The sequence below is a fragment of the Macrobrachium nipponense genome, chromosome 10, assembly GCF_015104395.2.
Source record: "Macrobrachium nipponense isolate FS-2020 chromosome 10, ASM1510439v2, whole genome shotgun sequence".
Lineage (NCBI taxonomy): Eukaryota > Metazoa > Arthropoda > Malacostraca > Decapoda > Palaemonidae > Macrobrachium > Macrobrachium nipponense.
The window spans coordinates 45,424,624-45,442,259 of NC_087204.1; the positions used below are offsets into that span (position 1 = coordinate 45,424,624).

At 37.5% G+C, this 17,636-nt stretch overlaps 1 protein-coding gene across 6 annotated transcripts in view; it reads left to right on the top strand.

The window, feature by feature from the left end:
• Positions 1-17,636, top strand: part of LOC135223602 (mucin-2-like) — a 1,092,597-nt gene that overhangs the window by 486,887 nt on the left and 588,074 nt on the right. For 3 of the 6 annotated variants that reach the window (XM_064262166.1, XM_064262168.1, XM_064262167.1), the window contains exon 2: positions 14,274-16,282. The exons of the other annotated variants lie outside the window; for them this stretch is intronic. In XM_064262166.1, the coding sequence (XP_064118236.1) occupies positions 15,132-16,282 (1,151 nt within the window). In that variant the 5' untranslated portion in view covers positions 14,274-15,131. The remainder of the gene's footprint in view (positions 1-14,273; positions 16,283-17,636) is intronic. 6 annotated transcript variants of the gene reach the window in all.

Consider the following 17,636-nt stretch of genomic DNA (forward strand, 5'->3'; position numbering starts at 1 on the left):
GGTTCGTTAAGTCGCTTTTATGTATATCCTTTCGAGTAGTTCACGCTTAGAGCTGAGCTGGTTCTTAATTAAGGTTTGCCTTACAGTCGGTAAAATTCACATTATATATAGTATGTTTGAGTGGAGTGTACCACCAGCCAGGTAAACCTACACACACCACACACACACACACACACACACACACACACACACACACTACACACACATATATATATATATATATATATATATATATATATATATATATGTGTGTGTGTGTGTGTGTGTGTGTGTATATATATATATATATATATATATATATATATACATATATATATATATAATGCATATGAGTAGATTTTACCAATTGGTAGGCGAATCTTAATTGTGGGTGTAATAAAAATATGTACAATCTTAGATATACGTTTGTCTTCTCAATTTGAACGTTCATGTATTCCAGATACTTCGGAGGGGCGTTCAGGTATCAAATGCAATGAAATTGCATCTTGAACCGCAGAATAGGGTACAGAGAAAGTTGCACAGATTTTTTTTATTGCACGTGGGTCTTGGTTCTCTCATTACACGTTTCTTATGTCAGGCTCGTCTGACAAATGAAAACCGAATGAGAAATGTTTGTCCGAGCACGTATGTAACTGCAACTGAGTATTTGATTTGAAAAATAAAGCCCTGTTCACATTGTTAAAATCCCAATGCATGAATGAGTTTAGACGTACGTGACTTATGAATAAACGGTTTGGTTGTTTATATATATAGATATATATATATATATAAGTGATTCACGATGTCACGAAGATATACATACATACATGCCTACATACTACATAAAGCCATAAAACATAATACCTACTCGTAATTATTATTTGTAAAATGATCGGGCAGCATTGTCTGTGGCGTGTATGAGCACTGTCATATCATGATGTATTTTGTGACTTTTCATGTATATTCGATATGCATGTCACCTGAACACTATAAATTCAATTGTTTGATTTTACTTTTTATTTTTGAATGCATTTCATCCTCTCAAAAGTATTTCTGAGATGTAGAGAAAATAAAAATTCTTTATGAATTAGGCAAGGATTACTGAGCCTTGTTATACTAGATCCTCCCATTCGGACCCCTGCCCGGTCTCTCTCTCTCTCTCTCTCTCTCTCTCTCTCTCTCTCTCTCTCTCTCTCTCTCCAAAAAAATCTTTTACACCCAGGCCTCGTCTATTTGGTTAAAAGTTCAGAAAAACCTCCTGGAGAATAACCCGCAGCTTTATAGTCATAAATCACAAATTACTCGGAAAATTGGGTCGAAAGTGGTCCTTCGGGTCGTGAAATTGGCCCGGGGTTGGCCATTAACAACCAGCCCTCTGCAATTTCTCGCAAAGTGATTCCTTTCCAACCTGCCAGGACGGGTTAGCTACACCGGTGTCATCATCGTCAACGTCATCACGTTTTACCTTTCATTCGTTGATGACTTTGCCTTAGTTTCATGACTTGTGATTGGGTATGAGATTTGGCGTGTTGGATTCAAGAGCGTGCGAGGTCAGTCACCATGCCTTCTCCACTACATGTAGATTTGTACCTTATAGGTTGATTGGTCTATCCCAGGCATATAACCGTTGATTTAATCACCTGTGCATATCATTATATGGTCCATGATTCGGGAAAAGCTGAAGCCGGATGTAGGAAGAGCGGGTGGCAAAGGAGGACAAAAGGCCCCGATGTAATTGTTTGCTGATTATTGGCCAAGGTGCACGCGATGGAAAATGACATTGCTCTCTCTCTCTCTCTCTCTCTCTCTCTCTCTCTCTCTCTCTCTCTCGAATATTGTTTTCATGTACTAGCGTTTTCCAGTAACCAGACTGATATGAAGTTTTCCAAAATTGTCATATCTATTATGATGTATAAATTTGATGACCCAAAGAAATTCCTATTAATTTAGCATTGGTTGGAAATACTGGACCAATATAACTACAGTTATAATTAACTGTTTTGTTCTGCGTTGTCCGTTGCTGTTCATTCCCGTTGGTGCTAGTTATCATGGAGTTAAAAAAAAAAAAAAAAACAGGTACACAAAGATCACACTGAACCTGGATAATGATGGCTCGGTTGAAGCATGTTTGCCTTGGTAGTTTTTATATATAATAATATAGGTTTGAAAGTCTTGTATGGTTTCTTGTAATTTTTGTTTACATACTGTTAGTGTTTGAATGTCCGCGATAGCATCAGATGTTATTATCTTTCTTTCCAGTATCTTTGCCGCTTAACTTTTCCTGCACCCTGTAACCTACATTCGTAGTTGCTTCAAAGGGAACCCTTTAACATTTCCTGTTGCCATGCAGCGATCGAGCTTGTTTTGGACAGCTCTGCCTCTCTCGATGTTTGCTTCATTAAAAAAGGCAATTCTTCTTGCCGACCTGAACCATCACAAGTGAGCTGCCTCCTCCCACAAGAGCATGATCTGCGGATGTGCACTTGAACGCTGCTCTTGTGACGCCAGTCCCGCCCACAATCTCACCTGGTCTCGGGTGAAAGTACGAAGGCTCACCCAGTAGAGAATCATCGTTGTTACCTTAACTCAAATGTTAACAGATGTTGCACTCAGTTGTCATTGACGCATATCACAGAGGAAATCCAATTTTATGCACATTGAGATTGTTTCATTTTCATTAACCGTCGATGAAGTTCTGTTTTTTTTTTTTTTCATGATTTTCTGTGTTTCAGGCGTGCCTATACATATCCATGAGTTGTGCGTGTGTGTGTGTGTGTGCGTGTTTGTTTTTTTTTTTTTTTTTTTTTTAAGGAAATGAGTTTCTATGTATTGGAATTTTCATCCACTTGTCTTCATTCGCTAAAAGAAAATTACCAATCATACATTTTTTTTTTTCTGAAATGAACGCGTTATGTAGGGTCTCGAAAACCTTATCGAATGTAAGGCACTAAAATTAGAATATTCCTGTATCCTCGTCTGTTCTAGCTGCAGCATGTACAGTGGTGGTTACATAATTTATTGGCTGTCGGGAGCAAAGATTTATCTATTCACAGTCATGTTTATGTACACGTGACGTAAGGGAAGATTGATTCATAAGAAATGGCACGTTTTACTTTTGTATTGTATTAATTTCATTGCTTCAGATTATTAAGCATATAGCTTTAAATAATAATGAAGGAATCAATTACGGTCGAGGATGTACTAGATGTTCCAAAATAACTCTCTCTCTCTCCTTCTCTTCTCTCGCGTCTCTCTCCCTCTCCTCTTCTCTCCTCTCCTCTCTCTATCTCTCTCTCTTATCTCATCTCTCTCTCTCTCTCTCCCCACACACACACACACACAGATCAGCCGGGCAGTCGTTGATTTATTCTCAGAAAAATAGATAATTGTGTTCTCTAGCAGTGATAGCTGAACGTTTTCTCTAATGGTCTACTTGTTAGTGCTTCATCATAACTGAATATGCTTATATTTGCGTTTTAATGGAGAGCCATAATGATCTTATGCAAATCTGTTGATTTTTTATCTTATATCCAATATGTAAAAAAATTCTATATGTTGAATGCTTAATATTCAATCAGTAAATAACTGTGTTCAAGTTTTCACTTTTCTATATTATTCAGCAATATCAATATATTAAGGAACAAGGGTGCAAAATTTATGGTAAACAGATCTCTCTCTCTCTCTCTCTCTCTCTCTCTCTCTCTCTCTCTCTCTCTCTCTCGTTATATTCAATTGAAATTAATATTCTCTAAGCATTGCTCCTTATGCATTCAAATTTTTGTACATTTTTTGGAGCGTAATGCCTGATGTGTTTGCTTAGGTAAATAGTATCACGACATATCTGTGATATTTGGCGACAATGGCCAGCCACTGGTAAAAGAAGGAATCCAGACGCATCCACATCGCCTCCAAGTGACTCATAATTTAGCTATAAGCAGTTCAGGTGGCGCTAGACAGTCGGGTTCTCACACAATAAAACGTGTTGGTAGCCATGAAGGGAGATTTCTTGCATGACCAATGAGACTCCAGGGTCCTTGTTATCTTGTCGTTTGTCTGGGACTTGTAGCTGGGTACTTTTGGATTCCTGCTTTCTGGATATGTTCTCTCTCTCTCTCTCTCTCTCTCTCTCTCTCTCTCTCTCTCTCTCTCTCTCTCTCACAATCAGGCAAGTAAACAAGAGCCAAGTTGTTGATGTCTCAGTCTGGGTATTGATGGATTGGGAAATACTTCACGGACAATAATGTATGAATGCTAGGACTTTCGCTATCTTGAAAAGGATTTGATATCCCGGTCTATCGCCTTTAGTGGGAATGCCTCTGATACATACGAAAGTTGTCGCTGTCCTCGCCAAAGGTTGGATCCTTTGCAAGTTCTCACGCCCGACCGTCTTCCTGAACCGGTATACCCAATACGTAAAGTTTTTTTTTATAGTTTAAATTCTTTAGTGCTTGGGTATATTCATGATTCGAGCCGGCAAAGCTGTGGTATCTTAAGGGAATGGGTTTTTGTTTGCTTATCTACAGTATATTGTTCCCTGCGTAGGTGTTTCACTAAGCACACACACACACACACACACACACACACACACACACACACACACATATATATATATATATATATATATATATATATAGATATATATATATATGGACTGAGGGATAAGCTTAGTACCAAGCGTTTTCACGTTCAGTCACGATAAGTGAATAAAATTGAAAGTGCTTTCCTTCTAGTATTACTTTTGTATGTATAATGTGTGTAACTTACTGAAACGCCTACACAGGGAACAATATACTGTAGATAAGCAAACAAGAACTCAGTCCCTTAAAATACCACAGCTTGGCTGGCTCGAATTGTGAGTGTGTGTGTGTATATATATATATATATATATATATCTATATATATATATATATATATATATATATATATATTATTTTGACTTACAAACAAACTTTCCAAACATTCAGTTACTAGAGAAGTAAAACTTCCCGTATACTTGTGTACTTTTTTTTTTTAATTAAGATAAATTGCGACACGGGAGAGATGACAAGCTATGTCTCTTTACTTATGATGATTTTTGGATATCGTCGAATTATTGATATAATATTATCTTTGGATGTTGAGGAAGACTGAAGAAAGAGTTGCAGGGCGAATTCATTTATCATGGAATTTAAGGTATCGACGTATAATTTTTGAAGATGGGAATATTGTACCTAAAGTAACTTACTGATAAATGTGGAAAGATTAAGATCGTTCCTGTAATCTTTATAGGGAAGTTTGAAGGAGCATACTGGCTTGAAAATGAAGAAAGCGTGCTATTGTGTTGTTGAACGCCCTAGGCTATCATCTCACCCACTGTCCAGATATGTGGTGATAACTTTGGATTAATGTAATGTAGTCTGAAAGTGGATTTCTAGTAAGACTATAAGGTGAGGACTGGTAACCAAGGTCGGCCACCATTAGGATCATCAGCAATAAAACGAAGATATTCTTTATTGTGGACCTTTCTGTTATTAGAATAAACAAAATGAATCTTACTTGAGAATGCCTACTTATTTCTTTGTTTTATAAATTGATTTTGTATCATATGCTCAGTCTTCATGATAATTTACTGTTATATTACACTTTTTATTTTTATTGTTGTTCCTGGCGTTTTTGTGAAAAAAAATTCGAAGTGAAAGTAAAATTTCATTATTTTTCAATAATCGTATTTTATACAGGCGGCATGTATTTTTAAGATGCATTATAATACGTATGAAAATCCCACTACAAATTGGTTGCATAAAGTTCTCATGAGCATTTTTCCCCAACAGCTTTCAAGCTGGGATCTTCGATAAGAACAATCATATGACAGCGATAGATGCTCCTTGTGATGATCCTAATACTTGTTACTGGAAAATTATTTAATGTACATAAGATTTAATGATATTCGCCTTACTCAAAATTGTAAGGTGGGAAGCAGTGAGTAAGTTACGGTCCTTTTATTTTGTGTGGGTAAATAAATACTAGGTTGGTAAAATGTGGGTTTCCGTTAACTTGTGTATGCCTGTGTGCGTATGTTTATTAAAGCCAGTTTAGCTAGTATGGTAGGACTTTGTATATTGCTTGATGCAATGTTTTTGTTTTCTGTCTTTATTGCAAATTATCAAAATACTTTAATTTTATTTGATACAGCCTTGAGGAATGACCTTGAACTTGCTAGCCATATTCGCGGTATTTACAGTTATATAAGAGGTGTCTTTTTCAAAAATTTGTACTGAACATCATTCACATTTTTTTTATCGGAATAGGTGCCTGTTACACCTTCATTATTTGGAATTCTTATACTTAAAGCATTACATTATCAGTACCATTGCCTTGAATGAGAATAATGTGGGGGTCAGCATTGACTTCCAAAATTAGGATGTCAGAGATAAATTGTACAATCACTTCCTTATATGATCCTGAAGGGACACAAGTGCTTCGCGAAAAATTACATCATACGTTACTTAGTTTTTGAGGTAACCCATCTTCAGCTGTAAACAGGTGGCAGTGTAAGAGTAATGCTCATTATGCAAATGATGTGTATTGTGATTCATGCCGTAAGAATGCATCTCGTTTTGGTGGAGTGGAACTATTGGCTCGAGTAAGGTAGTGGGAAGGAGGGAGGGGGTGGCTGTGAGGGGAGAAAGGTTGCCGAATACCTCTGCGCGTAGTAGAAACGAAGGGCGGTGACCTTATTGACGTAAGGATGACGAGAAGGGAAAACCAGAAGATACTACGTCCTTTTGGGGCTCCGATCAGGTTACCTTATCATCTCAAGGCTAAGTGGAGTTATTCCGTAGACCTTCCAGAGCAATTAAATTATTTATCTTTACCGTTAAATACTTTATTTTATTTTTATTTTATTTATTTATTTATTATTTTTTATTTGTAGTTCCTGGTCCCTGTTCCTAACTCATACGTTCACGCTATGTGTTGACCGTTACAATATTGTTCGAGGGCAAGGTTAATTGAAGTGGAAGTAATGTTGTAAAGTGTTAAGCCAGATGTTTATACATTAGTTCGTATTCCACCGTTATATGGGATAATGAATTGTATAAGCAAGCTTAGTCAGTTATAAAAGTTTTGACATTACCAAGGTGAAAGAAACTATGAATTCTGTCGGATTTTCAGATTAAAGTCTGTAGTTAGTGATGAACGGTGCGCTCGAATGACTTCTGTTCGAAATTCCCCTTTTCGCGAAGAATTCAGTCACTTGACACTCACTGAAGGAACGTTAACACACCTAACTCGATGATTTGACACAACCAACACACACACACACACACACACACACACTCACACACACCCCACCCCACCCCAACCAACAAAAAAAGTCATGAATTATCTTCAAGTGTCCTAAAATCAAGTAAAATGGTAATAATGAATAACGTGAAATTGTTGGATGTTAAAAAGTCCTGTCCTCATGAGTGAAAGGAAACTATCCTTATTCGGCTTATGAGGTTAAAGAAGTGATAAGGAAATTAAGTCGCCATATAATTCCGTGAAAGTATACCTGTACATTCTCTTCTATAAGTATCAGAATTCAGTTATTTTCCTTCGATATTTCTGGCATTTGTTCACTCCGTTAGTAGTTTTTTCTTTACTAGCAGATTTAGACTGTAATTCCTTCCTAATATCTCGGAAGTCTTTTTCTCATTCTTTGATTTACCTCAAAAATTCAAAAATTTTGGGCATCCTATATCCACCCAAGCTTGGCTTAGTACATTCCAGTTTGATGTCTTTCTTTCCACTTACAGCCCTTCCCCCTTCCATTGAAATCCTTTAAACCTTTTTCAGTTGCCCATTTTTAAAGCCATGAGCTTAGTGCTAAAGTCTCACCTTTACTATTTTCCTTATCATTTCATATGACCTTATTGCTTACAAACGATTTGTCATGTCAGTCAGGTGAAAGCTCTCTCTCTCTCTCTCTCTCTCTCTCTCTCTCTCTCTCTCTCTCTCTCTCTCTCAAATTTTTAAATACAAGTTATTTTTTGTGCGGTAAACGCATTTGTTTTTAAGGCGTTTGTGTATTTTCCTTGTAGATGTTTTCACACGTAACCGTTTTATTTTTATGACTGCATCTATTTGTATTCTCTCCCTAGGATTAAGTGCCCTTCAACATTTCCCTAATCTTTCGATTTGCAGATCCAAACATTCTCTTTGTAATTTTGTATCGGGATTCCTAACTTGCTCCGTAACCCACCTCAAGGGAGCCTTCGAACCATTGTCGTGAAGGTTGGCAGATGGACATGCCTGTCCGAAATAGATTTAAGTGGTCATTGTCTTGTGAAAGTCGACAGATAATAAGGAGATAAAGGCCCTAGCCTTTGTGTAGGTTCTCCAACAACCTGATCATTAGCGAGGACACAACCGAGATGGATAAATCATGTTTCAGACTAGACGAGTTTGCCCTGAGTTCCCTCAAACAATGGCCGTTTTCTCCGGAATACAGTCATCTTGAAAGTTCTTTTCTTCTTACCTTTTGGAAAAGCAAGAGGTCAGCTTAGGTCCATTGTCCGACTCGGGTTTGCTGGTGGGTGAGGCCGACATGCCACATTTATCGAAATATTGTTCTCTCTCTCTCTCTCTCTCTCTCTCTCTCTCGTTATGCTCTAGGTTACGTCGACATTTCATAGATTGAGTATGAGAGAAATAGAATCAAATTTTGTTTGCTTTTGTTAAAGCAGATTGTTAAAGTAGATTAATACCCAACAACTCATGATTCTCATTTGATCTCCAGCGCTTCTTGTTTTCCAGTTTTCTGTTGATGTACTCGTTGCACAGGGCTGGAACTCTCGTTTTTGTGAAATATAAACACATTCACGCAGGTGTGACTGTCAGAGGGAGAAAACAGATTGTTCCCTTCCTTGGTATGCGAAGGGAGCCAAAGTCATAAATGCAGAGGTAAGAAGAATTCAGGAAATGATAATAAGAGGGCAATGGCAAGTTGCAAGTCACAGCAGACCACTTTCACAGCTTAATGATTCGCGGATTTTAGGGTGCTCCGGTAGAGTAGCGTTTTCTATCAGTCTTGATTTTATTTTGCTTTAATTCCACCCTTGATCTGGGTTTTAAATCTTTGGGGTTCCGTTATTTTCGTACCTCACGTTTGGTTAGTAAAAATGGAATATTAGACTTTTTCCCTCAGCTTTCGTTCTTCCCGGTTCCTTTCCCTTTCTGCTTGAGGCCAGTCTCTTACCTCGTTTTGTTTTGGTACGTCTTAATTATTGTCTTTTTCGTTCACTTCTGTGTATCTACTCTTTAAGGATGAAATTCCGGGAATGCTTTTGAACTCGTCAGTCGTTGATATATTTAGACTTTTTTTTTTGAAAAGTGAAATGATCCAACTCTTGATCAAGTTTTCAAAGGTCTAGTTTTTGTAGATGTTGGTCAACGTGCTGGATGTCAATCCAATTATCATTTTATGTTATATAATTTAATTTAATTTAATGTTTCTTGAGTTATTTTATGTAATCGTTTCAAATTGTTTTGCAAATGATGAATTTTTTTTATTTCTTCTTTTACTTTGCTGGAAACCCTATCAGATGTTTGATGAGAGTATTAAATATATATAGTCATGCACTATGCAGGTGTCACGCACTATCTCTATATCTATCTATATGTACACACACATATATATACACACATACATTCAAACATACTCTCACAGTAGGCGGACAGGAGTTACTTAGATCATGTTTCTGTCACACCCGTCTCCTTATTGTGCCTTCACTCAATGCGTTTTATTATTGGCTTCTCGGGGACCAGTTCCAAGGTCAAAAGCTTTGTGCATGTGTGGATCCTGAGGTCTCTCTCTCCTCTCTGTCTCCACTTTCTCTCTCGTCGGCTCTCTCTCGCTCTCGTCTCTCTCTCTCCACTCGCTCATCCAGGGATGTTTGATGGTATTGATAAAAGCTAAAATTGTACTGCTAATATTTACGACTATACTACCTAAAAGAATGATTCATAGATCTGGTACTGTCGGCGATAATCATCAAAATGATTAAACATTCAGGGAAGTGTGTCAAATGCAATAGTTGAAATTTAATACGGTCATTGTTCCAGTTAATTGGTTATTTATAATTTTTCAGGACTTTCTTTGTATCATATTAATTATTCTTTCTTTGGAAATAGTTTTCCACTCATTTGATGCCTTCATAGTTTTTCTTTTCTAAATATCTTGACCAGTTTGTTAGTTCTATTGATATTCATGATGTATACATCTCAGGGTTGTTGAATCCTTACAAGCTTGTTGCTAACTATAAAATCTTGAAAATAGTTCATTTGCTGGATGCCGTTTCCTCATAGTTTCGTTCTGGAAACATTGCCACAAAATATGTGGTGGTAACTAATACGCTATTACCATCTATAATTCTTTTTTATCTCCATTCTTATCGTTTTCACTGAGCTCTTTAAGGGAATCAGCTGTTCACCCGCAATGGTTGTTGATAAATGGTAGTGCTAAGGCATCGGACACTGATTAATGCTTGTGCCGTTCTAATGAATGTTGTAGTTTGTGTCTCGGCAATATTACAAGGAAGGAATCCGGTATCAAACATATGGGACCTCCTTTCAGACCGCAGAACTTTTCAGAGCCTTTCGGGCTTTTGCGCTTACATTGGGAGCATGAAAGTCTCCCTACGTACATTGCTCTCTTTCTCTCCATGTGTTTTTCGTTTAATTTTCGTATTCACCGTTATTTAATAATTTAAATTTAACATAACCAACTCCCCCCCTCCCCATCGTTCCCCATACATCCTCAGCTCACGAATCGAGATGTTTGTCTCGCCCATTCCCAAAATGGATAAGTAGCCTCGTCCAAGCGACGCTAATGCAGCTTATCTTCCATGTCGATCTACATGGCAGCATCCTAGGGTGGACGGGTGTTCTAAACGCTTGACTGGTAGAGAGAGAGAGAGAGAGAGAGAGAGAGAGAGAGAGAGAGAGAGAGAGAGAGAGAGAGAGAGAGAGAGAGAGTCGCCTGTTGCAAAAATGGAAAGATATTTGCGTCACTTTATTGAGCACTTTTTCTGTTTGCTCTTTTCTTTTTTTAAGAGTAGATCAGTCATATTTGTCCATGTATTTAAAATGGCGATTATAGTCAAACATTTTAAGAGGAACGATGATGATGATGACCTGTTTCTTCGTCACATTTTACATATTTTTTTTTAGAATTATTTTATAAGTGATAGTTTTTTGTGGGAGAGTCATTCCGCAGGGCATTCCAGTTCACAGACATATCAGGGAGGATCCACGAATTTATTTGGCATAAATTTAAAACTTGAGAGAGAGAGAGAGAGAGAGAGAGAGAGAGAGAGAGAGAGAGAGAGAGAGAGAGAGAGAGAGAGAGAGAGAATTATATATTATGTGGCTACCATAAAAATGGCTTTTTAATTTCAGTTCTAATTAATGGAACTAATAACAAACGCGCCGTAAAATTCATTGCCAGGTCTTTTCCGAGATATATGCTGCCTTTTCATCCAGAGCCAATGTCGTGATAAATAACGTGACCAAAATTATTTTACTGTATAAAATGTTTTGTTATCGATCAGCTATGCTATCAAAATTTTATTTTTATCTTAGCAACTACCTGGTTATATGTAAATCTAAAAGCTTTCGACGATGGGATGTGCTCTTCAAAGAATCTTCCAGGACCTGAAATTTACCTGCTCATGAACAGAAAAACTACAAGGCATTAAAAGCAATGAACGGAGAAGTGGACAGGTACCCTTATTAGTGCAACCGAGATGTGATACCTGAACCATAACGAAACAATGCGTAAAAAACCTACAGGCTCCCTGACGTTATAGTTAAGATTCATAATTAGAAATCCATCGCATTGCTTCGTTATAGTTAAGGTATCACATCTCGGTTGCACTAATAAGGGTACCTGTCCATTTCTCCGTTCATTGCTTTTAATGCCTTGTAACAGTTTTTCTGTTCATGAGCAGGTAAATTTCAGGTCCCGGAAGATTCTTTGAAGAGCACATCCCATCATCGAAAGCTTTTAGATTTACATATAACTAGGTAGTTGCTAATATAAAAATAAAATTTTGATAGCATAGCTGATCGATAACAAAACATTTTATACAGTAAAATAATTTTGGTCACGTTATTTATCACGACATTGGCTCTGGATGAAAAGGCAGCAGATATCTCGGAAAAGACCTGGTAATGAATTTACGGCGCGTTTGTTATTAGTTACATTAATTAGAACTGCAATTAAAAAGCCATTTTTATGGTAGCCACACAATATATAATTCTCTCTCTCTCTCTCTCTCTCTCTCTCTCTCTCTCTCTCTCTCTCTCTCTCTCAAGTTTTAAATTTATGCCAAATAAATTCGTGGTTTCTCTCTTATACAATATGAAGTCAAGATGCGAAAAGGATTTCCTAATTGTCACGAGGAAGGAAAGGACGGTAGAAAGTAATCCGGATTAAAAGGATTGCCCTTTTTTATGCTGGCCGACGTGACAGGTATTCACTCGGGAACCAAGTGGTTCCTTTCAAAGACCCGATTGTAGGGGTCACTGCCTGGGTAAGAAAAGAGGAGGCAAAAGGAATGAGTTGACAAAAGAGCATCCTAAGGTGATTTATCAAGTTGAAGGTGTATTGGTGACCCGCGCGATGTCAAAGAGATAGGGGAAATTTGCCCGGGTGAAGTATGTGTGCTGGCGTATTGATAAGAAGGCCGATAGTTGAGACGGGTTTGAATTGCTCGGAAGTCTTGCCTAGTTTGAGTTGATGTAAGAGTTTTTTTTTTTTTTTTTATAATATTCACTCACTCTGAACTACGTTTTTCATTATTCATGAACTTTATCTGAATTCCATAAGTAATGAAAAACATCTATGTGTGTGTTTGTGTGTGCGTATTAATCATCACAATCAAAATAAAGTAATTGTAATTGTCATATATTGAAATCGCGTTCTTATTGTTTTAAGCCGTATTTGATGATAGTATATTATACACTGAACTTCTTGGTAAGCGTGTATCGATAAAGATGCTTGTAATGGACTAGGATCTCATTTGGATTTTTTTTCTTTCTATAAAGGTTGTTAGGTGTTATATTTGTGACACAGTTGCTCTAAAATAATCAAGCTGCTTTTCTATTGAAGTAATTGACACTAGTCTTGCGCTTTAAAACTGTCGTTCTTTATCGTCAAAGCCGGAGGGGAACTTTGGATTTTCTTGCAGTTGTCTGTATATATTCTCTCATGTTTACCTGTCATCACAAGTCCAACACCGCCGATACAAAGGTTTTATCATAATAATTATGCAATATCAATGTGAAAATTCGATATTGTGGGTCTAAATACCGTAGATTTCCATACACAACTAAAACTTTGTAACTTTTGCACTATAGTGTAAGAGATCAAGAATTCATGATTATTTGTTGTCCGTACTTCACTAATGAAGCCCTGCCTCATGACACCAAGCCCAGTGGCCATGTGATCACGACCATTCTTATGTTATAAATACATAAGAAGAAAATTGTCGGCCTTATATATCTCTACAGTAGCCATAACCGTACAATTGCATCAGTTTGAATGCCTTTGGTGTATTGCTTTGTAGGTACTTACTGAATGTTTTTCAATTGTAATTTTTATGCATACACGCATTGGCAAAAGTTAAAGCAAATGGTATCAACACATTAGTTGTCAGTTTATAAGGTCACAAGTTAGCAAAAACAAAAAGTGACTTGATGATTTATCCGTCACCGATGAATGATCAATTTATTATGTATTGATTTTCTTTCATGAAGAGTTCACGATGGCTTCTGTACAAATGATTCCTTTTGAGAAAGACCGGTTTTATTTTTCATTCGGATGTGGACGGTAATAACTTTTAATTCCTAAATGAGCTAGGGTTAGTCGCAAAAAGAGCAATAGAGCCATCTTTTTTAACAGAATAGGTAATTAATGTCGGGATTTGCATGTTAATGTTCCGTCACAGAGACCTATGAAAGTATCGATCAGTACAAGTGGCATAAAATTTTAGATGAGATTTGGCGTTTAAATGAAGCATAAAAGTGAAGAATCTTGTTAATCTAATTTGGATTATCAACATAATACCTATAATTTAGTTTAATGACCACAGAGATTAAGATAAGGCTGGTTGCAAAAAATCTTATTGTAGGTTTTTAAGATGTACATTACTTTATAATTTTGGTTGCAGGGTGGCTAAACATGTTGATGTGATTTTTTTTTTTTTATATTTAGTGGTTTTCTTTTGAATATTAGACATGTTAAAAATGTGATGTGTACTTGTTTACAGGCTGTGATATTATGCTGCAAAGCTGTTATTAGGAAATAAAAAAAAAGGTCTAGTGCGTAAGTGTTCTTATGGGACCTTGAACAGAACTGATGCGAAGTATTTTTGATCTTATGAAGTGAATAAAGTTGTTATGTCCGGTGATGAAGGAAAGGTTACCTAAAATAATGAAAATTCTCTTTATGGTGGTCTTCGTAATTTTCATTTATACAAGTACAAGAGGAGAGACGCCTGTACAAACAAAGTGGATGAAGAAATAAACAAATAGTTCATCTTGGAGAAGCCTTTTGATTCATGTCTAAATGTGTGTTCTGGAAAGAAATCCTAAAAGAGAGAAAAGAGAGGATGGGTAAAAAGAACAAGATCTCGGTACGCAAGTTAAACAACAGATGAAAGAAACCCACTTCCATAGTCAGTGCTTTATATCATAATCATCTATTAGTTCGTAGTTTGCACTGGAATTTGACCTTCTTTTCTCATTCTTATTCGGTAGACTGAACAGTATGCAACACTACTATACGTATCACGGTATGCATTTAAAGGATGCTTGGAAGATTTTGTTACATAAAACGACACATTTCAAAAGCTTCTCATAGTTGAACAGTAATTTATCACCTTCAGCTTTCCCTGCCCTCTCTGCACAACCATGAACTGTTAATCGTAAACACTAGAGGCAGTTCAGGTTTGTCTTCTGAACCTCATGATGTAGACACCTCTGATTTTTACAAAGCAATTTCTCATAATGTATGACGTTAGGAGAACACCAGTTACATCTTTGTGAGATACAGGACGTGCTCCAAGTTAATGTAAGACACCTCGTGTTTGAGAATATTCTCCTTAGGCTGCATTTCTGAACTTAACATGATGCCTCATAGCCCCATTTCAAGAACGGATGGGGGCTCAGTGTCTGCCATAAAACATTTCATCTTCGGTGGTGTCTTAGACTCCTCCTGGTATTCGAACGAAGAATCTGGGGGTGAGAACAAGAGAGGCATTAAAAATCAGGTGTTTCGAAGTCAGGTTCTCCGATCTCAAGTTCTCAGGCCTCAGGTGTTCAAGTCCCAAATAATCAAGAGCAAAATTAGTAGATCTCATAAATTCGTCCCTGGCGTCAACGAGGACGATGTTAATTTCCCTAACAACTTAAGGCAGTCACCTTGTGATTCAAGCCAAAGTGGTGCCACTGCGAGGTCTCCTGTAACTAAAGTCATCAACTTTCGATCGCCAAGTTTCCGATCTGCAGAGAGTAAACTTAACGTAGATGGCAAAAATTCCCCCCATTATGGGTCGACGCCTAATTTAACTCTGTCCTCAGAGGGGAACGATAAAACTAGCAGTAACAACATGTTGATGGGGGCCGTTGGTGGCACTCTTCCACGGAATTATCACAGAGATCATGGCAGGTGGATGCAAGATGCCCCTTGTGACTCTGCCTCTTCTTCCGTTTGTTCTTACGTTCACCCAAATAGTCTCACTTTAGATTCAGGGTTTCTGTCAGATTCCACTTGCCAAGATTTTGAAATTTCAGAGACGAAGGCTGACAGTCAGAACAGTCCCTCTCTCTCTCAACAGACGCAAGTTACGTCGGAAAGGGACTCCAGTTCAAGGATGACTTTACACCAAGATAACCCTACATACGGGTGCATCCCGGAAGCAGCTTCTACTCCCATAAGCGCTGCTTCTAAACAAAAACCCTGTGCCCCCGATCCTCCGCCAAAATCACGCAAAGGTAGCCGTCAGACGAGCAGTGTCACTCTTAAGATCGAGAACGGCCTCTTCGCAACGGTCAAAGAAACAAAAACGGGACGGGAAGGGCGAGCTCGGGACCGACGACCCCTGGATCTCAGCACAGCACTTGCCGCCCCACCCCCACCCCCTAGTCTTATTATTGTCAAAAAGGAGAGACGGGAGGATCACAATCTTGACGATGACAGTAACGCTGGTGGATGGAAGACTGCTACTGTCACTATGAGTGGCACTTTCTTGGCACGATGTGTCAAGATCGAGGACTTGTGAGTACCAGACGTTTATTGTTAGATCTTGATAGCTTAAGATTTCTTATACTATTTTAAGGACAACAATGATTTGTTTAAAAAGATGGGCAAACTTGAGGCCATATTCTTGAAATTTTTATGTTATAATGATTGCCCAAACACAACTTATGTTTCTTTGTACCTGTGCATTTGCTGTAATGAGTTCCACTATTTATTGTAACCAAATTGACGTCCTCGTTGGAGTGGTGAGTTCAGTTATTTCAGAAGTTCTACCTTCAGGATGTGAGATAGCTTTCAGGTTTTCAGTCTCTTACCAGAAGAGCTCTTTAACGATGAGTGACATTTTAGCGAGGGGAGAATTAACTTTGGGGCTTAATCTCTCATGTTTAGTGCTGACCACATCCAATGCGAACGTCGGCAATTTATTTCATACAGTGCAGGGGGTTGACTGTGATATGTGCCGACCCCCTACCGATATGAAGAGTTTGCATTATGGCCTCTGGCCAAAGGAGACTGAAGAGAAGGTCTGTTAACGAAATGCTAAAAATAGTTCTTTATCAAGTATCGTATGGATATAGTAATATAAGATCTTTAACGATTTCGTTCAGTGGTTGTAGATTTCTGTAGGATTTATTTATGAAGAAAACTATAACTGAGATCGAATTTATTAAGTTCCATTTTTTTATGCTGTTGCACGCTTCGTTTTGTTGTAATATATTGTGACTTTGCTTAGGTGTAGGCACGTTTATGTGATTGTGTAATATTTGTCTGTATGAGAACAGTTTTGAAGTAGGTTATCTGTACTTGTGTGTGACAAAAGTGTTTATGCAAGTGGGTCCACTGATGTAACTTCACATTCGGGGAAGTGGTTTAATGTCTTCTGAGAATTATGTTGAGAAACGTAGCTTAGAATCTCATAAACATATTATTACTTGTATATGATTACATATGACTTTAGAGGTAACAAGTTGAGAGAAACAGAACTTGAAAATGTAAAATGTTTGTTAATTATCTGCGAGGAAACAGTGATGAAGTACTTACTTTTGCTCCAAGGACTTAAGTGTGATAGCTTATTAAATTTTGAGAGAGTTTTCTATCTCCTGTATTCAGTTTCTTTGCATATGTTTTTAACGCCTCTTCCAACGTGTAGAGAAAGACTTTAAGTTTAAATCTGGTATGATTAGTTCATAATATATTACATGCGAGTTAAATTGAATTGCTTAACTTTTCCTTCAAATGTTACCTTAATTTACTTACTAAATTGCTAAGGATGTCTTTTACATTTAGCGTAAACTCTTGGTACCTTATTTGGTGCTTAGCAAGTTTAAGGACTACATGACACTTGAGTCTTGAACTCTGTCTCTTATAAATT